General features: G+C 48.5%; 1 protein-coding gene across 3 annotated transcripts in view; it reads right to left on the bottom strand.

The window, feature by feature from the left end:
- Positions 1 to 4,650: 4,650 nt before the first annotated feature.
- LOC133141713 (regulator of G-protein signaling 3-like) overlaps positions 4,651 to 25,177 on the bottom strand; it is a 117,712-nt gene continuing 97,185 nt past the window's right edge. For 2 of the 3 annotated variants that reach the window (XM_061262366.1, XM_061262365.1), the window contains 5 exons: positions 17,629 to 17,699; positions 9,685 to 9,786; positions 8,135 to 8,196; positions 6,846 to 7,012; positions 4,651 to 6,548 (listed from right to left, as the gene is read on the bottom strand). In XM_061262366.1, the coding sequence (XP_061118350.1) occupies positions 6,345 to 6,548; positions 6,846 to 7,012; positions 8,135 to 8,196; positions 9,685 to 9,786; positions 17,629 to 17,699 (606 nt within the window). In that variant the 3' untranslated portion in view covers positions 4,651 to 6,344. Of the gene's footprint in view, positions 6,549 to 6,845; positions 7,013 to 8,134; positions 8,197 to 9,684; positions 9,787 to 13,386; positions 14,185 to 17,628; positions 17,700 to 25,177 lie in introns of those variants that run through there. The other variant, XM_061262367.1, reaches the window with a different exon arrangement.

Below are 25,177 nucleotides of genomic sequence, written 5' to 3'. Positions count from 1 at the left end.
TCGCTTCTATAAATCTCCTCTCTAATACAAGTAAAAGGAACAGTGGTTCAGACGATATCGTCCGCCTCAGATCAAAACATGTCCCAGGTGTTTACAGTGACCTCCCGTTGCCAGCTCCCCATTCACAGCTGTGGGGAAAGGGGCTCCGTATATGACCGGGCTGTCCCAGCAGTCAGCGCAGTCCCTACCTACCCTTCACTCTGAAAAACAAGGCCTACATGCCATCACGCACAAAAACCTTCACGTGCCCGTCACACATAAAAGCCTTGCCTACGCACACGCTGCTTATAAAAACCATGACTCCATTGCACATAAAATCTTGCCTACGTACCCATCACTCCTAAAACCATGTGCCATCGTACACGATAACCTTATCTATGTGCCCATCACTAGTAAAAACCATGGCTATGTGCCCATCACTAGTAAAAACCATGGCTATGTGCCCATCACTAGTAAAAACCATGGCTATGTGCCCATCACTAGTAAAAACCATGGCTATGTGCCCATCACTAGTAAAAACCATGGCTATGTGCCCATCTCTTGGCAGACTTGGCCCCAGGCTGAACATAGGCCCTCAGGCCAGTTATTCTCCCTGTCATTCTTTCCAGCCAACACTCCCACTCCTCTGTCAAAAGCCAAAAGGGCAGTGGTCAAAATCCACACACCGTTTCACCCTGCTGTCTAAGTGCTCATGTACACATACATGTACTGAAGCCACTGGAGACCCAATGGTCTTGGGTTCCTGTGGTTCTGATGTAGATTACTTCATTTCTTCATGAGATCATACCACCCATGAGTACATTATATTAGTTTTTTAAGTGACACTTTTATCCAAAGCGACTTACAGTTGATTAGACTAAGCAGGGGACAGACCCCCAACTGCATAGACTGTTGTTTTAACACACCGATATGTGTGTGATATTTGCCACAGCTGTGCACATTAGAAGAAGAAAAAAAAAAAAACACTGCCCCTCTGCACAGGTGTGTTCAATCAAACTGATGGGAACTAATCACCACCTTCCAACCAGTCCCCCTGGGTGTCCCACCATTTTAATAGAAAAGGAGGGAAGATGGGAAACTGAAAAGAACTCAGCTCCTACTCATCCTATACTGTTTCTCAAGGTGACAATGCCCCCTTCCCCATGGCACTACTAGTCATTTGGGGAGTGCAACAGCGATGCTGTCCATGTGCCGTTGTCTTCTCTCGGTCAGCGATGAACCCGGTCAAGGCTTTGTGCCTATAGAACATTCTAGAACAGCGGTCCTCACTCCTGGTCCTGGAGAGCCGCTGGGTGTGCTGGTTTTAGTTTTCGCCTTAATATCAGCACCCAATTCAGACCCAAGAAACCAGGTGAGGCTGTGTAATTGACTGCTTTAATTGATCAATTAAGTACTGAGTTACAACAAAAACCAGCACACCCCGTGGATCTCCAGGACCAGGAGTGAGGACCACTGTTCTCGAACAATGCCCAAGAAAGCATTCCAGTCGAATTTCAGTCGATACTTGTAGACTATTCCAGAGTGCACATGGCTCATAATGGCCCGACACCCTGTTAAATGCTAGTGTTTCCATGAAAAGAATTATATCTCAACATTATAGAATTTTTTTATTTGGCTAAGCAGCACAAGAGCTGGGAAGTGAAACGGGTGGGGACCCCAAGCTGAACATCGGCCCTCTGCCTATGGGGTTTTCAGGATTGTGGGTAAGTGAGGTTCCCCCTTTTGGCTGGGTCTAAATAACCGAGGGGGACAGCGGCAGAAAGGACTGTGACAGGCAAGGCAAGGGGGAGGAACTGCCAGTCATCCAGTAACCAATCAGAGCGAAATCTTAACACTGAAACAAGGGAACTCGCACCAATAGCATCCAGGGGAAGTGGCTTTCCCCTAGCAACTCGGGACGAGAGCTTTTAGGACTGTTGTCAAGTTTATTTTTTAAGGATTAATCGGCTTAACCCACTGACAGGCCTTGACGGCGGTTGGATATCTGCCTAAGCTCTTCATCCCGGACCACTGAGTGCGTGGATTTGGATTTTCGCTCTGAAGAGAGCTTGTGCATATCGTGCCAGGAAAGGACAGAGGCTGTGTGGGGCTAATGAATTCTCCTGTGGTAAGAAAGACGTGTGACCTTTGGGAAATTGCCCCAGGAGGAATGCTTCAGAGATAACACAGTGGAACGGGCAGTAATAGCAAGGAAGACTATTTTTTCTTCAAACTGGAAAAAAATGTTTAGAATTGAGGTGCAAAGTGTTTAGGAAATGCAGAGATTGATTTTGGATGGAAACTGAACAGCCTCTTAAACTGACATGAGACATTACTGGAGTTATAGGGCACATACTGTTATCGGGGCAGTTAAATAGTTGTACAAATTATTAAGCCATCGAGATGCCGTCTTGAAATAAAGGCACACTGAACTCTCAACATGGCTGTGTAAAAACATGACGTGTGTGTTTGTGGGTCTGTTTGCGTTTTTGTGTGTGTGAGTGTAAAATCAGTACGGAATAGCTAATGTTATTGCGGCACCGGAGGTCACTTGTTCGACTTGGGCATTGTTTGCATTGGGGACCAGTCTCACTGTTTAAAGTCTTCTCAAAATCTATTTTAAAAAAAGGCTAATTAAATTCAGTCAGGAAAGGTTGTCGTGATTGATGGTGGAGAGTTCCGGAAGATGGAAAGGCGGGAACATTCACCTCATAAACAATGGCCCTCCTGGCTGCGCTGGAGGAATATGGAGAAAACAGATGAAGAGGAAGAGGAGGAACAGCCCTCCCAACAAAGAGGAAAACCTCTGAATGTGGGGGAGACGAGGGGGGAGGGGGGGATTAGAAATAAGCGGAGGACTGGAGGAAGAGCATATAAAAGGGGAGAAGCAGAGACAGTGAAACGAGCGTCCGGGACAATGGTGGCGTTTTGGCGGTGGTTTCAGCAGGAGACAGCTGGCCGAGGAGATTAGGGCTTCAACAGCCTTCCAACCCCATCCAGCCTCTACCCCACCCCCCCCAAATACCCCTCTACTCCACCCCCCCAAATACCCCTCTACTCCACCCCCCAACTCCCCTCTACTCCACCCCCCCAAATGCCCCTCTACTCCACCCCCCCAAATACCCCTCTACTCCACCCCCCCAACTCCCCTCTACTCCACCCCCCAACTCCCCTCTACTCCACCCCCCCAACTCCCCTCTACTCCACCCCCCAACCCCCCTCTACTCCACCCCCCAACCCCCCTCTACTCCACCCCCCAACCTCCCTCTACTCCACCCCCCCAACTCCCCTCTACTCCACCCCCAACCCCCCTCTACTCCACCCCCCAACCCCCCTCTACTCCACCCCCCCAACTCCCCTCTACTCCACCCCCCAACTCCCCTCTACTCCACCCCCAACCCCCCTCTACTCCACCTCCCCAACTCCCAACTCCCCTCAACTACACCCCCCAATTATTTGTAGGATGTGAGTCTGTGAGTATCTGTTTGTGCACGTGTGCCTGTGTGTATGTACATGTGTACGTTCATGTGTGGGTGTGTGTGTATTTGTAGGTGCATGTGAGTCTGTGCGATTGTGTGTACATGTGCCTGTGTGTGTACATACATGTGCACATTTGTTTAGTTTTTTTTTTGTACAAAAGGCTAAGTGGGTTGAGAGTGGGTAAGGCTGAAGCACTCTGATGCTTCTCAATGAAAGCCTTGTGCTTTGAAAACAGGGGTAGGTCCAAATCACCAGGTCATACGGCTGCCATAGCAACAGGGACTGGAGAAAAACCATTTCCCACCATGCTTTGGAGCATACAAGGTGTAAGCTATAGTGCTAGCCTTATACCCCGATACACGGGTACCCTGAAACCCAAATATGCCATGGGGCAGCTGCCTGTTAACCCCTCCCTGCCCAACTAAGTCGCCCATGAGATGACACTGTGTTATAAAAATCATAGGTACACACACATGGACCCATTATATTTCAGAGAACACAAACACCCATGCGCGCGCACACACACACATACACACTGAGGCTCTATTAAGGATCTGTACTCTGTTGAGTAATCCCAGGCAGGTGAGGTGCATTGTGGGTGATTTGACGGCACTGCGGTTTGTGACTGAACACGTGCCGCGCACCACGGTGATGCAGCCCTGCACCAAGGGTCGCCGTTCAGCCTGCACCTTCACCACACCAACCTGCACCCCCTTACTCAAATCACGGAACTGCTGCTTTTCCACCCTCCCTTTGCCTGGGAGTCAGGTGTGTCCACCCTCCCTTTGCCTGGGAGTCAGGTGTGTCCACCCTCTCTTTGCCTGGGAGTCAGGTGTGGAGACAGTAGCCTATGAGTAACACTAAATGTTCAGTATTACCTGGGAGAAATGAAAACCAGGGCTGGATTTGGATTTGAGGGCCATATTTGAATATCCATGAACTGGTTAGCATACCTGGTGAAAGTTTCTGCATGTTTAATACCTACAGACCCAAGGCCTCCAAAGTGACTGAAGGCCTCTAATTCAGTTGAATCCTGGTGACCTGTGTTTGTCAGTAATTCATATAAACCAGGTACTGTGTTTATAGTTCTCAAACAGCACTTCATTAAGCATGGTGGTCAAGTGTTAGGACTTAAGCTAAATGCACTGGGTTGTCAAATCATAGCAAAGAAAAGACAAGGCACATAGTCAGTTATTATTTATCGGTCGGTTGTTTTATTTACCTGTAGCAATGACACCATATTATTATTTTCTCACTATCGGGGGAGATGCTCTGAATTGTAAACAGTGAAGTGAAAACGATGCGTCCCACAAGAACAGGCGAGCCGTGCCACCCTCCCCGTCTCTGCTCCAGCCCCGCAGTATTTACACAGTTACAGCCATACAATTATCTTACAATTACGAAATCTCGTCTGTTTGCTTTTTAAAACTTTTTTATTCATTTTCCATCGTTTTCTTAAGAATTATATTTACAACCTCAAGCCCACGACTGCCAGCTGCCGGGGTCATAATGTTAGATAACTTTTTAAACCTTTTCTTTTTCGCGGTTAAGCCGACACACAAGCAGAATTGGAAACTAACAAACAATGTTAATACACAGCTCAATCCATTGTCTAGCTCGAAAAAAGAAAACGTACAAAAACAAACGAATAAAGAAAACCGAAACTTATGCAAGGGGAAGTCATAATATTGCACTTGAAGTCAGGGCGGCCCTGATTGGGCGTTGGCTGGGGACAGAAGAGCTTTCAGCCAATGAGAAGCCTTCAGAAATGTGAAAATAAATATCATGGAAACCTTTAGTACAGGTAAAGCAATCTCACACTTTTCAAAAGAAAAGGGCGAACACCCATAATTGTGATTCGCCCTGCTACGATAAGAGTGCAGGTTTTGACCAAGAGCAACAATAAAAAAAAAATGAAATAAAATAAAAAACACAACATTTTGCATGTAGAAAATAAAAAAGTATAAAAAAAAAAGAACGCGGATGCTTCGAAGCGGGTTTTTTTTACAATGTCCTGAGGTGACTGTCAGGCCCAGTCCGGGTGTAGCTACAATGAACTGCTCTACAGAACATTCCGGTCTTTCGGAGAGGAGCAGAGGTTCTTCTCCAGACGGAACCAGAACCGGGTACGCAGTTTGGCACCGTCTGCAGGTTCGGTCCAAATGTCTTTTGGCAGGTCCTCCTCTCTGCACACCTCTCTTCTCTGGGAGGGCAGAGACAGAGAAGGGCTGACGGGGGCAGAAGTGCAGGCTGGGATACGGGCGTGCGTGCGTCTGGGGCGAACAGCTCCTGCTGAGGGTCGTCAGGCACACCAACATCCCCGCTTGACCTTGTTCACCGCAAGCAGCAAAGTAACGATGCGGCAGGCATGGGGTTGTGTTGGGGGTGGGGAGTCATTGAAACGGGGTCTCTGTTTTACCAACAGCGCTTGAACAGCTCTCAATGGAGGAGGAGGGAGGGGGGGGATTTGAACAAAAACAGTACCGGACTGTTCGTGTCTTTTCGGGTTGGGCAACAACACCTCCTCCATTCTCCAGTACGTCCGGAAAAAACTTAAATAAGAACAATAACAATAATAATAATATTAATGACTGACAATAACAGGGGACTCCAGCTCCTGCTCCAGGGGCCCCTGGCCCCTGTCCTCAGGGCCCCAAAACGCCGGGGCCCTCCCACCGTCTCCATATAAACAGCACCACGTTCCCCTCTCTTCAGTGCGTCTGCCGACCTTACAAAACTCCCGTTCCAAACCGGTCGACAGGATGGGTTAACGGAAACGACAAAATGGTGGACGGAGAGCCTGGCCCGGGCCTGAGGAGGCCCTGCTTTTCGAGTTCGTCTCTTGAGTCTCTGAGTCTCTGAGTCTGTGACTCTGCGGTGCGTTTCTACGACGACGTGGAGGACGAGGATGTGGAGCTGGCCTTCTTCTGGTTGACTAAGTCCATGTAGAGCTCGGAGCGCAGGAAGCGGGGGTAGGAGTCCTTCTCCATCAGGCCGTAGATGCGCTTCTGAGCCAGCTGGAAGCTGGAGCGCGTGATGTCCTGCAGGTTGTCCTTGGTGTGCTCTCTGGTGTAGGAGTCCAGGTTCACCTGGGGAACGGGGGGGAGGGGGTTACTCTCAGTCCATAATTCCTCACACATTCCTCTTTCTGTCTCAAGTTTGGGAAAGCAGACTAGTGTAAAACGCTAGATTCCCTATTCTTGGAATTTCAGCATGAACGGAAAAGGACCATAATCATAATCTATTTGCATGCCAAAAAGGTATTTTTCAGATGACTTGATTTTTGATTTGAAGTTTTTTACTGTTCAGACATAAATACTTGTATGTAACTCAGAAAGCACTAGTTGTACCAGTATAAAGTAAGGGCTCGTGTTCTTGACGCTCACCTCTTTGCAGGACTGGATGGCGATGTACTCTGCGAATATCTTCTTGGCTTTGGAGGCCATCTTAGACTGGGACTTGATCTTCTTGTACTCCTCGCACGCCAGCCAGAATTCCAGGTTCTCCTCGCTGAATTCCGTGCGTAGGAACGCTCTGAAGGCTGCCAGGCCATCTGCCAGAGGGGAGGAAAAGGAGGACCGTTAGTGGAAAGCAAACTTTAGTGATTCAGCTACAACTTCCACCGCGCGCTTCTCCTTAACAGACTAACACATTGACACTGACATCGTGACACCGCAATGCTGCAGCCCCGACCTCAACCGTTAATTACATTCAGCCCTTTGTTCCGAGGGTTTAACCGTGGAAGATTTAATTGGGCTCTGTGCATCAGGGGGCTTAGGCTGTGGGGACTGCAATTCAGGGGGCTTCTGGGATTCGTAGTTTTTAATTACTTGTGGAAAGGAAAGAAATGAAGTTGCAGGCGCGTTATGTTCCTGCAAAACGTGCGACTGATAAGGGAGCCGTCTGCGTAAGGCTCACACGCGCATGTGTGTGAGTGTGTGTGTGCGTGTGTAGCGGACGCTGAAAAGGAGGTACTGTGCAAGAAACTGTTTAGCAGAACCGCAGAGTGCTGGCAGCTGCCCCGGCGCTCAAGGTCATAAACTGTCCCGGAACAGAAGACGCCGGAACAGCACGGACAGTTCTCAGCCAGCAGTAATCGCTTGCCCTCCCTCTCCATCTGACCGCCCCCTCCCCTAAACCTCTCTCCCCTAATGCGCGCCTCTATTCACCAGGGGATTAGCGGTGCAACGGCCGACAGCAGGCAACCCATTCAGCTCCATTCAGCTGCGCACACAGACAGCCGCTATCCACGCAGCCGATGCCCACAAAGGCATGTGTACACAGCGCAGCACAACACAGGCACGTTTCCCAGTGCAAACACAGAGCCGCGGTGCGCTAACAGCTACGAAAATTTCCTCTCAAAGACCCTTTCAAGAGTAGGTTCTTTGGATTTTTTTTTTCTTTCAAAGAACTCCATTGCTTTCAAGTAGTGATTAGCATTAGAATGTTCTTAACTGAACATTCTATTGCTGATCGAACAATAGAATGTTCTTAACTGAGCATTCTGATGCTGATGTAACAATCACAACTAGTAGCAGAAAGCATTAGAACGTTCAGTGAAGAACATTCTAATCACATACTTGTGTCCTCACGCGTTAACAGGCAAAGGAAACTAAAAGCACGCAAAAGACACAGAAAGCAAAATAATGGATAAAAACGGGGGAACTGAACTTACATTTGTGCAGCAGCAGTTTATCCAGCGACTCGCCCCATCTGAGCGCCTCCTCTGGGGCCGGTCTGCAGATAAAAGCGGAGCGATTCTTTAGCAAGCCCATCTCTGCCAGGTTCCTCATTGTGTGACCCATCCGAAAGTGTGTGTTAGCACTCTGTGGTTAGCTCCGTTAGCTCCGTCTGCTGTGGTGTGTGCGCGTGTCTCTGCCTGCCTGCGCTGGACAGCTCTCTCTTATAGGGGCTGAGACTGAGGGGCGGGACTGTGGCTGGCAGGGGGCGGGGCTAACGGGCCGGGCTGGTTTTGCGAGCGCACTGCTGATCTGCGCTCAGTCAGTTTCGGGAGCGAATGCGGCCCCCTTCGCTCACACAGAACCTCCACTGAGCACTTCTCACACCATAAACCTTCCTCTCTTTTCCATCTGTCTGTCTGCCCAAAAGAAAAAGGTTTGTAAAAGTCATATACGATGATTTATGTTTTACTACATGACACATATAGAACATTTTTTACAAGATTATGGCCCCTTTTATATACTAAACTCATCTACAAATTTTGTAGCAAAACATGCAGAAACGCATGTGAAGTGTACAGAAAATATAAAACGCAGATGCATTAAAGTACTGCTATATGTAATTCTTACATGAATTCACTATTTTAACATGATTATGAGGGACTTTGCAATTTAATTTTATATTGAGTTCATAAGGAATTCATATGCCTAAAATGCCACTATATATAAAAGGGGCCATAATCATATACAAATGAGTGTTTTCTATACGTTTCATGAAGTAAATCCTCCTACATGCATTTTACAAACCTTTTACAGCACATAAGGGTGGATATTGTTTGTTTCGCCCTGCTCAGATATCTCTCTGGCTGAATGCTTCCTGGGGTCTGTTGGTTACTCTGGCAGGCTTAGAGAGAGTTTACAGACACACTATGCTTCTGTCTCTGAGAACAGAGACCACGCGTTGATTTGAGCTGAACAGGACAGATGTGAGCAGATACCATCCAGATAAGCCTCATGATTCTCACTCTCAAACAAACCTAACCGTGTGACGGATTACTAAATAATGACAAAACTCATATGGGTGAATAATTAATAATCTAGGAATAGTTTAACTAGCATATCACCGTAGCCTGAGCTTCACTTACAAGCGGCGTGTTGGACGTGCGGATTGCACACTACTTCCATGTGACTAGGGGTCTGATTTTAAATGGCTGCATCCAACCAACATGTTTTGACAGAAAGGTTGCGTGCATGGGATGATAATAATAATAACATTATTCATAATAATCCCGCTTCTATCACATCCTCTGCTGCAGAAGAATCCCATTTCTAAACCGGCCCATCTCTCTGCCTCAGCTTGCAGTCCTGCTGCAGGTGGCCCTGTGTGTTACAGGGTGGGGGCGGGGGGGGGGAGGCACAGAGGGGGGGGCAGGCTGGTGGGGCCGGGGCGATACTCAGGAAGAGAGGGGGCTGGGGGAGGCAGGAGGAGGTGGGGGGGGTACAGGAGGTGGGGGGAGGCAGGAGGTGGGGAGGTGGGGGTACTCACTTGACGGATTTCATGGCTTTGTCCAGCCTGCCTGCCGGAGAACTTCCGGGAGACTCATTCTTCCTCCTGAGGAACGCCAAGCGGTTCTTCATGTCTTTGGCCCTGGAGGGAGAGAGGGGAGAGAGTAATTGTTATTATTGCTACTATTTTTGGATTCAATCATATTACAGTGGTACTGTGCTTTGGGACAGGTGGATGCAAAGGTCCGTTGTGCAGATGAAACAGGCCTGGCTCATGTGTGTGTGTGTGTGTGTGTGTGTGTGTGTGTGTGTGTGTGTGAGTGCGCAGGCTCTCTCTGAGAGACAGAGCTGGGGGTGAAGAGAGAGGAAGCAGGGGAGAGAGAGAAAAGGAGAAAGAGAAAGAGGCTGAAGTGAAGGAAAGTGTGAACATGCCCAGACAGGAAACATGATAAGGACAACTATTTATGACTCACACACGCGTTGTCAAGGCAACAAGGAGGTGAGTAGTTTCATTCTTGAAGAGATGAAAGAAGGTGTGTGCGTGTGTCTACGTGTGTGCGCGCGTGTGCGTCAGCACGTGAGTACATGGGAGGGTATGCGTGCGTGTGTGCATGTGCATGTGTGTATGTGAGTGCGTGTGTGTGTGTGTGTGTGTGTGGTAGGGTGCATGTGTATTTGTGTGTGTGTGTGTATGTGTGTACATGTGTGTGTGTGTGGTAGGGTTTGTGTGTGTATGTGAGTGTGTGTGTGTATGTGAGTGTGTATGTGTGTGTGTGTGTGTGTGTGTGTATGTGTGTGCATGTGTGTGTGTATGTGTGGTAGGGTGCGTGTGCATGTACATGTGTGTGTGTGTGTGCATGTGCATGTGTGTATGTGAGTGCGTGCGTGTGTGTGTGTGTGGTAGGGTGCGTGTGTATGTGAGTGTGTGTGTGTGTATGTGTGTGCGTGTGTGTGTGTGTGTGTGGTAGGGTGCGTGTGTATGTGAGTGTGTGTGTGTGTGTGTATGTGTGTGCGTGTGTGTGTGTATGTGTGGTGGGGTGCGTGTGCGTGTGCATGTGCATGTGTGTGTGTGTGGTAGGGTTTGTGTGTGTATGTGCGTGTATGCGCATGTGTGTGTGTATATGGTGGGAGGGGGGCATAGGAAGGAGAGTGGGGGTGGGTTAGGGGGGGTTAGTTGAATGAGTGAAGAATGGGGAACATTAACAGCTGTATTTCAAGGTTTCTGGGGGGGGAAACCACATTGAGTGGTGAGACACACACTACCCCCAAACCCCCCAAACACCTCATGGTACTGCCCACCCCCCCCCCCGCCCTCATATTTAACATTTTAGGAATATGACACACTTCACACCTGATCTTAAATGCTTTGGTGTGGGTGGCATTTTGTGCCTGTTCATCACAGGTATGATGATGACGGGATAGTTTTTAGCCGGCGATGCATCAGCTGAGGTTGGATGATTGCAAAAGCTGAAGGAACTAAAGCATGCGGGAGAGTGTGTGTGTGTGTGTGGGAGGGGGTGGGTTCTCAGAGGAAGGTATGGCCAAAAGCCTCCTGTTCAAACAATTTCAATAAAATACAATTTTTTCTTTAACGATACTCGAAAGTCTCTGCATGCATAAAAACGGATCAGATAAAAACTCATTTCAGAAGATGGAAAAGCGGAGCGTTTCAGTGGTTTATTTTTAGGCTGGGGCCAGGTGACCTGGCTGATTGATGGCAGGGTAGCTCACATGGAGAGGCACTGACAATGTCATTTCATCAGCCCTGGAAAATATTTGCAAGCCTAATCAAACAATTTCTCACTGGAGCCTGCTTTCAATAGAAGTGGACAAACTGAATGAAAGCAACCGCACAGTATGGCTGAATTTTAACTCCACAGTGCCACCTCCTGGACAGGAGAGTGTAGTACAGTACAGAACCATGGAGAGATGTGTTCGCTGCTGGCCAAACACATTACGTTACATTATATTAACTTAGCAGATGGTCTTCTCCATATCAAATAAAACAAAGCACACAAGTGGATTCAATAGGTTAGTAAGTGCAGTAGCACTAGGAGGATGTACTAGGATTTTGTTGCATATCCTGAATACACATGGACACAAGAAACCTGCAAGTCTAACCATCTCCACACACACACACACACACACTCCCAGGGAATTCTATATAAAAGAGCTCAAGAAACTTTAAATGAACCCAGCTTTAAACTAACTCTAACAGAGATAGTTAAACTGTGGTCCAGTTTATAAGTCCACAGGTGGTGAAATGACCATTGTGCGTCAGTCGGTCATGAGAAGGCACTCGTGCCTTTCGGTGTGTCAGCTCTGCGCATAGACTGCCACCTGGTGGCTGTGTGCTGTCACTCGCAGTCCTAAATCACCCCTGCCTGCTCCCAGCAAAAACAGGTGGTCACACTACAGAGGACAGAGACACAGGAAGTGCCAGCTCCACCTGGGACAGCCAGACAGGAGTCCAAACAGTTATTAGGATAACGCTTTTATCCAAAGTGACTCGCAGTTGATTAGACTAAGCAGGGGACAATCCTCCCCTGGAGCAACGCAGGGTTAAGGGCCTTGTACAAGCGCCCAATGGCTGTGTGCATCTTATAGTGGCCACGCTGGGACTTGAACCGGCAACCGTCTGGGTTGCCAGTCATGTACCTTAACCACTACGCTACAGGCTGCACAAACAACCCTGCAGAGGCCGGATAGGAGATTATGAGAGGGTGGATGTCAGGGTAGTGACCCCCTGAGACAGCTGTGTAAGCCAGCCCCCTAGAAAGCTTCTCAGAGCCATATGGAGGGGGGAGGCAGGGGGTCTTCCTCTGTTTTCACCTACCCCCCCAGTCATTTATCCATGGGGGTGGGGTTGGTGCTGCTGGAGGACTGTTCCATCCTAGGATATCCCTGCACTGATCCACATGACCCCCCCCCTGACCCCCCACCCCCCACCCCCCACCCCCAATGCCAGCTGTTACCACACACTCTCAGAAATAAAGTGACAGTGGAGGTACAAACACGTTCTCCAAGGATCAAATCTCTCAAATGTACCCTGAAAGTCCAGTAATGTTCGGAGCCTATCAGAACTACCCTTCTGCAGCCACGGCAACCAGAACATCCTAGGGTCAAATCCCTACTGCCATCGTCCCACTGAGGCAGGTGCAGAACCGGCATTACTGCTGAACTGTGCCCCCACACGGCATTCCTGCACAAACACAAGCAGCCCTCGCTAATGGTGCAAATAAACAACAACAGCAACAATATTAACAATCATAATACCATCTGAGAACACACAGACGCGGCTAGCCACAGACATACTCAAACACACACACAGACACACAGACACACACACACAGACACAGACACACTGACACACACACCCGTATCATTTTCCCATGCCATGCTGTGAACACAACTGCACACCAGGCGCTCCAGCTAAATATAATCTGCAGCTCCCAGCTCCCAGAATTCAGTAAGCCAGAGGCTCTTTAACAGACCATAAATACATGCTGACATATCCCCTGTGTCCAATATCACCCGCTAAGATATCACCCGCTCAGATATCGAGTTCGAGGCAAAGGTCACTTCTTGGTCCGCAGTAGCTGCTGCGTGTTGAGTTTTGACCCCGACATTATCACTAACCACCCCCGAAATACGACAATCCGTCAGGTCTCCCCCAAAACTCAGGTCAGGTCTCAGGTCTGTCAGGTCTCCCCCAAAACCGTGAAAGAAGCAGCGGCTTTACCTCTCCAGGTGTTTCTCTGAGAAGTCCACCATGGCGTGGAACATCTGTGTGCGGGTGCTGGAGCGAAGCGCTCTGGGAAGGGTGCTGGAGGATCGCATTACTCTAGACCCCGCTGCTGAACCGCAGCGCTCTTATATACCGCAGGGGAGGAGGGCAAGGGGGCGGGCTCTAGGCTGCACCAATCACAGCCCTCCATTCTGGAGCGTGTTCCAGAGGTACGGTATCTCTGGTAGTGGACAGGCCTGTTCACACACAGTGTGTAGGCACGCACACACTCCTACACACTGCGGGACTGTCACTAGTGCTGTTATGACCACTGCAGCTCCAAGATATGGAGTCAATGTAATATTTTCCTACTTCTGCTGTTGTTATACATGCTATAAATCTTAAATAAACTATTAAAAACACACACTTTTATGTGTCAAATCCGCAGAAAAGCAAAAAAAGGAACAGTAGTGGAATTTGTATCAGCAATATCAGTAGTCATACTTGTAGAAGTAGAAGAATTAGCTTTAGTAGCATTAGCAGTAGTAGTAGTATTTACATGAATACTGATAGTGGAAGTAGAGTAATATTTGCATTAGCACTAATATCAGTAGCAGCGGTAATATTTGCATTAGCTGCAGTATTGTCATTGCACGAATAGTGGAAGTAACAACTTTGTATCAGTATAGGCAGACGAGGATTGGTGCCACTCAAGTATTAATGCGTATTTATGAATAACAGAAATGGACACGGCAGAGCCTGCACTCTGTTCTGAATGTGAGGTGTGTGAGATGTCTGTGAGTGTGTGTGTGTGTGTGTGAGATATGTGTGTGTGTGTGTGTGTGTGTGTATGTGTGTATGTGTATGCAATGTTTGACTGTGTGAGGTGAGTGAGACGTGTGCGTGTGTGTATAGGACATGTGTGTGTGTGTGTGTGTGTGTGTGTGTGAGGTGTGTGGCACGTGTGTGTGTGTGTGAGAGTGTGAGAGTGTGTATGAGACGTGTGAGTGTGTGTGTGTGTGAGTGAGTTAGCGTAAAGGTAGCTGCTTGGGCGTTGAGATCACAGCAACAGGTGGGCCAGTTCCTGCAGCTGGTCTAAAGAGAGGATATCCTCCAGCCTGGGGGGGGGGGGGGGGGGGGGGGGGGGCAGCCCACTTCCTGCTGGCTGGGTTCCGTGGGCGGGGCCAAGAGGCCTGGGCCTGTCATTCATCATCACTGGCTGTCGACCCACCTGGAGCTCCAGCACAGGTGGTGAGTGAGAGGAACGGCAGCTGTGCTCTTCCCAGACATTGGGGGGATGGGGGGTGTAAACCCTGAGAGTAAATCTCCCACATGACCTGAAGGTCACGACTTAATCCCCCCGCCCTCCCCTATCTCTCAATTTCCTGTTCTTCTCACAGCAACAAAATTCAGTGTTGTCCCAGCAGGACAGAAGACATGTGAACACTCCTCTCTTTAATCTGGCTCAGGTTGGAGACTTCCTGTACCAGGAAGTGGAGGCCAGCAGGGTGACGGCTGACATTCTACCCCAGGTAGCCCAACAGTCTGGACACACGTAACAGTCTGGACACATCCGTAACCTCTGAGCCAAACTCACCTCTCTCGCACCTAAAAATCTGTTAAGACACTCTAAAATCAACATAGTCTTACTTTGAAATTATAAGGCGTCTTTCTGAGTGGTTCTCAGATATCAAGCTTCAAAAATACCAAAGTGAATGGGCTCCAAGCAGATACAACCTTTTACATTTTACATTTTCTATACTTTTAAACAGTTTTTTCGTGTAAACAACATGTTTATGACACCAACTCATTTTTGTCAAAAATGTTAGCTAATACCTTATAAGTAATTCTAAGATCTTGACTTGGTACCTTGGTTCTAATAGAGAGCATTTTAGAATTCATGTTCAGTCCACACCACGGCCCCCCTGACCCCCTGTCTCTCTGGCTTCTTGTTGATGTGATATCTTCAAATTCAGTAACACTGATGTTCCTGAGATTATAGTTTGTCCCTCGGGAAAATCTACCAAATCATTGTTCATGTATGCATGTAATGTAATGTAATGCATACTGTAATAACTAATATAACTGGACGACTGCTAGTTTATTATTATAATGTACATTGATGTGTTCTCTGATGTTTTTTGAAATATTTGTGTGATTAGTACAATACTTATGCGTACCAAAAAACACCCTGCCTCTGTACGCTCTGACAAATACAATTTCACTGTCCCTTGTTAAATTCTTCTTCCTCAATCTCTTCCTGTTTGTCACCATACTCTATGTTTAAAGTGTAGAGAAAGACCCCCGCAAAGACCCCCTACGCCCCACCCGTCTCTGTGCTATCACATTACAGTAGGTGCCTGCCGGTGGGCAGACCTTTGACCCTACGAGCCGTACTTCCTGTGTGTCTCATTAACTCAGCAGCTGGGCTCTAGCCCACAGACTCCCGCGCTTGTGGGTCTGTCGCTCCGTGTGTTAATAGGAGATTAGGGTGCGGTAAGTACAGTTTCAGATTAGGTTATGTCTCCCCCTTGTTCGATCATTAACACTCAGGAAGCGCGGGGGGTTTCTCCCACAGTGTCAAATTCCTGTCATACCAAACCGCCCCTCCGATGAGTCGCCACATTCTGAGGCTACCGCACAGACGCTGAGTGTGTGTGTGTGTGTGTGCGTGTGAGAGAGAAAGAGAGTTTTCCTGTGTGTGTGTACAGTAACAGTATGTGCTTGTGTGTGTGTGTGTGTGTGTGCGAGAGAGAGAGAGAGAGAGAGAGAGAGAGAGAGAGAAAGAGAGTGCGTGACTGTGGGTCAATCAAATGTGTTATAAATAGTTATGACCCAATCAAGCTCTATACAAGTCATGTGATTTATGATCTGAGGCAGAGGTAAAAAATGACTGAGTAACACAGCTCCACACACACCTACACACAGACCTACCTACACCAACACACACACAGACCTACACACACAGGCACACACACACACACACACACACACACAGACCTACACACACACACACAGGCGCCCACACACAGCTGCTCACTTACAGTTTCACCAAAATGATGCACATCAGCACCTGGGGCTGGCTGGTGATGTCATGGTGTGTCTGTGAGTGCTCTGTCAGCACCACAGACAGTGCAAGCTGCACCAGCCCTACTCTCTCACATAAAACAGGCGTCTCACACCTACCCATCACACCAATCACAGCATTTTCCAGTCTTTTCAAGGCCTGACTGCAGGGCCCATTAACAGGTACAGGAGGCTGCATCAAGCACTGTAATCCAGACCATCGATAAAGCTTATTTGTATATATTTGTTGAAAGTTGTAGCAGGGTTAACTCAACTCAGACCCAATCCAAACCGAAGCCAGTCTACGCAGAATGTGCCCTGTGATCCAGGATGAGATTTCAAAGGAATGCGACCATGTTATATTAAACACGGATACACAGCTCTTCAAGACTTTTCTCAAGATCCCAAAATAGGAAAAATCAAGCACAATAAAGTACCTCCATCAAAATGTGGAATCTTTCAATAACTTTCAAATTAACCGTATTATTTTTCTCTTATTTCTCAAAATCCGAGGACCTTTGAGGACGATGAAGGAGCGTGGGAAACCCGGCTACGAGCACACGGAGCGCACACCAAACCTGGAAACGCAAGACTACGCTCAAGGGTTACATCTGACCTACGCTTTTCACCTCAAACAAAAGCCCTCAGGTCTCCATTCTCTCCCGTGCTCGCCTCATTATGAGCCACAGGTTTAAAATGGCAGTCGCTGAAATGAGATGGAACACTGGTCATTTAAGGAGCAAAAATACAAAAATTGCTGAGAGTCCCCACAGAAAAAAAGCGCTAACATGGCTCCAACACGAAACCAAACACACCCTCTCAGAAATAAAGCTACGAAAAGTGCCAAAGAAGGTACAAATGCTTGTCGCTAAGGCAGTACCCTAAAGCGGCATAAAATATTACCCCTAGCCAGCAATATATAATTAATATATAACATATAATTATATTTTCTTGGAAAATGTACTCATTTGAACCCAAAGAGAACATTCCTGGGGTAATACTTTGGCAGTAATACTCAGGGGTACATTTGGGAAATTTGAGCCTTGAAGGACAAAACCGTGCCTCCGTCTGAAAGTGTGCTAAAAAACCTCCAACGCAGAAAGACAGATAAAAGTGTAAGCAGCCCCCGGCCGCCCCCCATCGCCCCGGCAGCCCCCCAGGACGGACACGCAGCACGCAGGAGAGACTCACAGGTTCTTGGGCTTCTTCTTCTTGCCGCCGTCTGGTCCCAGGTCACAGCTGCACTCAGAGCCTCCGCTGAGCTGAGGGGAGAGGAACAGGAACACGGTCTGCATCATACAGCCCAGCCGGCCGGGAGGAGGGGGGGGGGGGGCAGACCCAAAACAACACACAATACAGTCCCAGAGCCGGCCCGCCGAATCCTCGAGGGAACACACACTGGGAGGATTACCGATTGTGTGTGCGCGTGTGTGTGTGTGTGTGTGAGAGAGACACACTGCTGCTCAGAGCCCCTGGTCGTGCCCTGGGTTTAAACCTTGGGCTGGCAGGACGGGTGTCGTGTGTCACTTCCTGCGGCCCTGCTCCCTGATTGGCTGAGGGGACACAGAGGAGGCAGAGGTGGTGCAGGAGGGGGGGGTCAGTGTAATGGTTGGCATTTTATCTATGGGTCTGTGTGCTTCCTGGAGGAGGTGGGGGTTCCTGTGTGTCTGTGTGTGTGCGTGTGAGTGTGTGTGTGTGTGTGTGTGTAACAGATTAAATAATAGCCCATTGTGTAGAGAGATGACAGGCCCAGAGGCCCGAGACGTGGGCCCCTGACCATGTACAGCCTGACGGCTTTTCAGAGTCACGGAATCGGAAACCTTCCATGGACTTCCCCCTTCCTTTCCCCTGAGCCTCAGAGTGGGAGCCCTGACTCGAACGCTCCTGTCCAGCACCACTGCACCACAACAAAGCAGCTACAGCACAATCCCCGGGCCTAAAATCTAACACGCTACATAGCCACACTCATGCGCAAACCCCACTGCCCGCTTTGGAGAGTGAAGACCTTCATGGTTCTCCGCCAAAACGTTGTGTCCCCAGCCTGCTTCTGCTCATACCGCAGCACACAGCCAAACTCACACAGAGCCCTTTCATGAGCCTGTGTCACCTGTTTTAGGCATACAGTGTATAGATACAAATGTCGGTTGAAAGACGCTATGCTGTACTATACACACTAAATGAAACGTGTGATTTGATATGGGGCTTTGGCAGGCACTTAATCGACCGGTGGGGGTTTCTCGAGAGTGATGAAAGGTGCACCCCTAACAGTTTGGATCTTCCCATACCCTCGCTGAGCAAAGACCACTGCGCAGAAGAGAGGGAGGTGGAGATCCATGGTGGACGCCCTATGCTCCAAAGGGGGCCAAAAGGATTAAAGAAGAAGAAAAATACAAACTCTGGCTGTCACTCAATGTGGCTACCAGCACTGGCACAGCATGGTGCTTTACCCGAAACCCGAAGTCACCGAGCAGCCACAATGTACGTTCATATACTGTAACTGTGCCAATTGAACTGCCCTGCACTCAAACACTCACTCAGCAGCAGTGTATTACACTCGCTGAGCACTTTATTAGGTAGGCCTGTACACCAGCTTGTTAATGCAAACATTTAATCAGCAAATCATGTGGCAGCAACTAAATGCATAAAAGCACGCAGATGTGGTCAAGAGGTTCAGCTGTTCAGACCAACATCCAGTGAGCAGAAGTTCTGTGGGCAAAAATGCCTTGTTAATGAGAGAGGTCAGAGGAGAAGGGCCAGACTGGTCAAAGCTGACAAGCTGACAGGAAGGTGACAGAAACACAAATAACCACACATTACAACAGTGGTATGCAGAAGAGCATCTCTGAACACACGACACATCAAACCTATGAGTGGATAGGCTACAGCAGCAGAATACCAATAAGTCTAAGAAATAAGTCTAATAAATACCTAATAAAGTGCTCACTGAGTCGATAATGATCACGTAATACAACGAGCCGCCAATGACCATGCCCTTTACACTATCGCGCCTGGTGAAGACTCGCCATAGGAGACAACACGGTCCAGAGAGCAGCTCAGCCAGCGGTCAGGAGCCGGGCGTTTTAACGCCCGTCTCCAGCACAGCTCTGGGTCTCAGACCTGAGCTCCCAGGGTCCGGAGGAAATCGCCATTTTCACTCTGCAACACATTCCACTGCAGCTTTAGTTTAAGCTGGAAATGACACAACATGAACTCTCAAGCTTCTCCCTATGTGGTGAAATACCCCCTATGCTGTCCGTCTGCCTTTCATACACTTACACATGTAAATCTGGGTGAAGTCACTTATCTGTCTCTGGTCCAACCATACTTATAGTTCTTATATTATTATCTAACCATTTTGATCGATAGACCGACAGACAGACATACAATCTGACAGATTGGTGCAGACAGTATATTAGAGGCCTAAATATCAAGCTGTAGAAATGTTTGGGATGTAAAATGTACAGTTACTGACACTGTAAATACTGAATTCAATTTTGTATCTTGTACTTTGTATATGTAAAGTATCCAACTTGCTGCATTATCATTTTGTGTCCTTTTTCTTTTCTTATTGTTGTTTCATGCCCTAATCTGTCCCATGGATTTGTGGGTTAGGGTTAGGGTTAGAGTGGGGTGGGGGGTGAGCCCCCCAGCAACAGAGCCACAGCTAAATTTAATCTCACAGAGGGGGGGGGGGGGGGGGGGGGGTTCGGGCTCACATGCACCAGTGAAATAGAACAACACCCCCACTGCCAAAGTCTGCAGCGAGTGCTAAACCCTAGGGGTGTCCAAAAAGCCGTATTCCCAAAGACCCCCTCCCAAGCTGACCACCGCCCCCGTCCCCCCCCTGCACTCACGAGAGAGAGAGCCAAGCTCAGGGTCAAAGTCAGCTGACATTCAGAGAGACAGAGAGCAGCTGTTGTGCCTGCTGGATCCGGGCTGGTACCTGTGGTCAATGCACATATGCTCGCCATTTTGTTTGGGCTCTTCATCAGATGGAACGATACGCCCCCCCCCCCACGGCTCAGAGCGTGTGAACCTTCCGGTGTTTCCTCATATTCAGCGGGGCGATGGCTAAAGCGTGGGGGGGGGGGGTTCACATTAACAATGCCCCCTGCCGGGAAACGACGACTGCTCCCTCCCCACTCCCCGCCCGCCAAGCCACAATCAACTTACCCAGAACACTCGGCATTATTTTAAGAAACTCGTTCCGGTTAGCCCCCCCCCCCCCACGGCCCCTGTGCTAATTTCGACTGCCTGTTACGGTAACTACTTTAAATGAAAATTCCTCGGAATCACCAATTCTTTTCTGAGATGATCATTAACGGCCGTCTCTTGACAAGCCGGTTCATTCATGCGAGAGTGTGGAAGCTTATGACTAAGCGATTCTCGGTGGGCCTATTTCAGATCTGATATGAGCCAGTGGTTCTCAACCTTTTTACCCCAAGGCCCCTACCTTACCCCCTTAATCCCCCCCAAATCAGAGACAAATAACCTGCCTGTTGTACCATGAACTCCATCTGCACACACTCCAATGCAGTTAGGCAACCTTATAAAATCTTGCCTCATAAAAGCAGGCATAGCCTCATAATAGCAGACAGTTTGACATCTGCAGAAAGTAAGAAGGTTACTATATCTAATATACTATTAATTGCTTGCTTTGTGTTATTCATTTAGCTGAGTAATTGATTGTGGGTTGATGTTTTGTGACTGAAGCTTTCAGTAATTTCCCATCATCTCGAGGCCCCCCTGACAGCTTTCTCCTGTTGAGAACCACAAATCCAAACAGAACTAAGTGAATTCAAACTCCATTTACATGTAAGTGCTGAACTATGACTGTGAACAGCGGCAGTGAACGCAGCACTGTGTGTTGCGCTCCAGAGCGTGCCCAGTAGCAGTGGTAAATGTTGGGTTTTGAAACTGTCACAGTGTCGCCATGGTCTGGTACTGAACCCTGACACAGGTATGAATCTCCACTGAACGCCTGTTGGCCAACGGGCGCTGTACTTTGAGCAGAATGGCGACAGACTTAATTAGATTAGATTAGATTAGATTAGATTCAGTTTATTGTCATTGCCCTCTTAGGCAATGAAATGCGTCCTCGGCATTTAACCCATCGTAGTTATACTTAGGAGCATTGGGCAGCCGCAGTAGGCCGCCCGGGGTCCAACTCCAGTTCTGAGGCCAGGTCAAGGGCAACGGCAGGAGAATACCAAAGGGCAATTTAGACTCTCCAATTAACATAACCTGCATGTCTATGGACTGTGGGAGGAAACCAGAGTTCAATAACACAGTTCCAGGGATTCTTTTCTCATGAAATAAGGGTTTTTAATGAAAGAGCGATAAACAGAGAGAGCTCTCACACTTAATGGTTTCTTAGGGCAGACTGTTCATGGGACCCCATTCTGTCATTCTGTATTGCCAATGAAATGAGGGCATTACAGGCTGAGCTCATTACAGGTAACCCCCCCCCAATCCCCAAACAAACACCCTCCACACTCCACAAACACAACCACACACTGTGAACTGGCCCTTAAGGACAGCGGCCATTCTGGGGAACTGTATCCCCCCCAACACAGAGGATTTGGAGCCTTGCAGCACTGGAATATTGAACCTCTGCTTTGTGTTCTCTTGTTGTTATGTTTCAGTGTTGTGCTCTAACCCCACCTACGAGTTCCTCCTCCCGTTATTATCGCACGCCACGCAGGACGCGCCTACTTCCTGCCCGTCTCGGCACTTCCTGTGGCGGATGTTTTGAACAATGCGGCACGTCGGGCCCGAGAGCCCCAGACTTCCTCTCCTTCCAGCCGGGTCGGTCTCGCCGGGGGCGGAAAACGACATTCCCACCCGCGGAGCAGGTGGCACTCCCATTGGCTCCGAGGGCTGCAGAGTTTTTCGGATGGGGGCGAGGGGGGTAAGGGGGGCGCCACTTTCCGGCAGCGGGGGTTTGGGGCACGGAGGAATTTCGGTAAATGTTGTCGATGACACATGGCTGTCACGGAAAGATGCACTCAGATGACGGAGCTTCCGTCGACTTGTGTATTATTAACCTTAAGGTTCCTCTTATCGCACTGCGGCGGCTGCCCTTACTCGGAGCTCAGAAGAACTGCATTCCAGAAATACAACAAGCTAACACGGCCTTCCTGAAGGTGGCTCGCGAGACAAAAGGCTACAAAATACCACAACATGGTGCTGAGTCATTCACTCAGGATTCCATCGTGATGCGAAAGGGTTTCATTCTCCAGCCTAAAACAAATCAGATGTGAAATAAAGGGATTAAATAATTGAATAATTAAGTGCAGAGTGACTACAAATCCCAGAACACCCTGCAGCTTTCCAGAAGCAGGGTTGGCCACTCCTTGGATAGGTGAAAAGGTTTTGGGTAATATTTTTTTCACACTTTTGCTGACTTTGAGTCTCATTGTGAAGGAAGGGCGGCGGGTTGGGGGGTTGGATGTTCATGCCATTCTTACTAATGAAACATCTGAAACCAGCAAGGTCATGAGGATCTCAGGGGTCAGACGGGGTCAGACGGGGTCAGAGTTGAAATAAACAGCACCTATGCTCTCCGTTAATTTGGTCTCTGCAGCTAGTGGTAAATCCATTCAAGGCAGGTATACAATCACAAAGGAACCGCGTGCTAATAAAGGAACCTCCAATTGGACAAGCTTTGGCAGACAAAACACAGAGTGACCTCACACAAACAGTGTGGAAACCAAACTGCTTTCAACCGACTTTGAAATGAGGCCAACCTTCTGACTGATCAATAACAGTTTTGGACACAGCGTACTGAGCGATAGCCTGCAGGGCTAGCTAAGTCAGCTAGCTGCCATAAGTGGGCATAGTAAACTATCAAACGCAGGACATTTTATTTGACACAACGTGATTAAATGACACACGTACTGTCCAGGAAACACGGTCAGCCTAATAAACAGAAAATGCACCGGCCAGCCCATTGAGTCAGATTGACAGCATGGCACATCAGGGCTATTAAACACCGCTGTTCTCAAAAACATCATTAGCATTTGCAAAACAATCCACTTCTGAGCCCATTGGCATATCAGCTGCTTCTGGAGCAGGTCCAAGTCATGAGAGTGCCTTGTTAGGAGCCTGTGAACAAACAGGTCAGACTAGCACCCAAGATGGAGGCAGGGGACCCCAAACATGTTGCTTTTATGTGAACACACGCACACACACACTCGCATACGCACGCACATGCATATACTATACACACTCACACACACACACACACACATACACACACGCACACACTCACACACACACACGTTCACACACACACACACACGCACACACGCATGCACACGCACTCACTCACACAAACACACGCACTCACTCACTCACACACACACACGCACTCACTCACTCACTCACTCACACACACGCACACAGACACACTCACACTTCTGCTGGTGGGCACTGGGGGAGGGGGTTATGGGTAGAGGACTGACTGCAGACCCATTCAGGTGGGGACAGAGGAACAGCCCCAAAACTCCGCCACACCCTCTCACCCTCTCCGCTCTGCTTGCGCAACCATGGCAACAGGACACCATCGTGCGGCGCATTGTTTATAAACACAGTCAGAGTCAGAGGTGCCAGCCTTTCACCGCCATACACCGCGCACCGGTCACTGGCTCCGCTGCCATGGCAACAAGCCCCACAAACAGCCGCACGCGCGTCCTCCCGGAGAGGACGACGTCAAACTCGGGGTTCTGCAAAACGCTCACGGAGCGGCGTGCGTTAGGGAGTCGTGCGAGACGGTCCCCAGAGGCAGGGGGTGAGGACACTACCAGGAAAGGGCAGAAGCCATGCTGGTAACACTCTACAAGAAGGGCACATGAATTGGCATCAAATAATGTTATTGTTAACAAACGAATGGCTTTTTTTTTTACGGTGCTTCGTAAAAAGGCTCACGCTATCTGCCTTTGCCTTTGTACAGATTTACTTACCCATAAAATCTCAATGCAAGAAATCACTGCAGCCTTTACTTGCATGCCTTAAAGACTTAAAAAACTGGATGGATGCTAACTTCCTGCATTTAAATGAAAATAAGACAGAGGTCATTATGTTTGGACATCCAGCTCAATTGGAGGACATTGTTGGTGCTTTGGGCCCCCTGGCCCCCAAAAATGTTCCTGCTGCGAAAAGCCTTGGTTTCACCTTTGACAGTGCCTTTAAACTTGAGAAGCAAATTAGTGCTGTTGTCAAAGCTGCCTTTTTTCAGCTAAGACAAATAGCCAAGGTCAAGGCCTATCTTTCTCAAAAAGATTTGGAAAGAGTGGTCCATGCTTTTATAACATCTCGGCTGGACTACTGCAATTCTCTGTATATAGGCTTAGACCAGTCCTCTCTCTGCCGTCTGCAGCTAGTGCAGAACGCTGCTGCCCGCCTTCTGACTGGCAAAAAGAAACAGGAACATATTACACCAGCACTGTCATCCCTACGTTGGCTTCCTGTCCGTTACAGAATAAATTTTAAAATTGTATTATTTGTTTTTAAGGCAATGAATGGTCTAGCACCTACGTACTTGTCTGAACTCGTCAATATGTATACCCCAGCTAGATCACTTAGATCATGCAATCAGCAACTTTTAGATGTCCCTATGTCGAGGAGAGCTAGGAGGGGTGACCGGGCCTTTGAGGTAGCTGGCCCTAAGTTGTGGAACAGCCTACCGCCACATATTAAATCTGCCCAAAACATAGATGTTTTTAAATCCTTGTTAAAA

This window comes from Conger conger, chromosome 12 (assembly GCF_963514075.1).
Source record: "Conger conger chromosome 12, fConCon1.1, whole genome shotgun sequence".
Taxonomy (NCBI): domain Eukaryota; kingdom Metazoa; phylum Chordata; class Actinopteri; order Anguilliformes; family Congridae; genus Conger; species Conger conger.
Note: the sequence above shows the minus strand (reverse complement) of the source record. Positions and strands in the feature narration are given on the sequence as shown.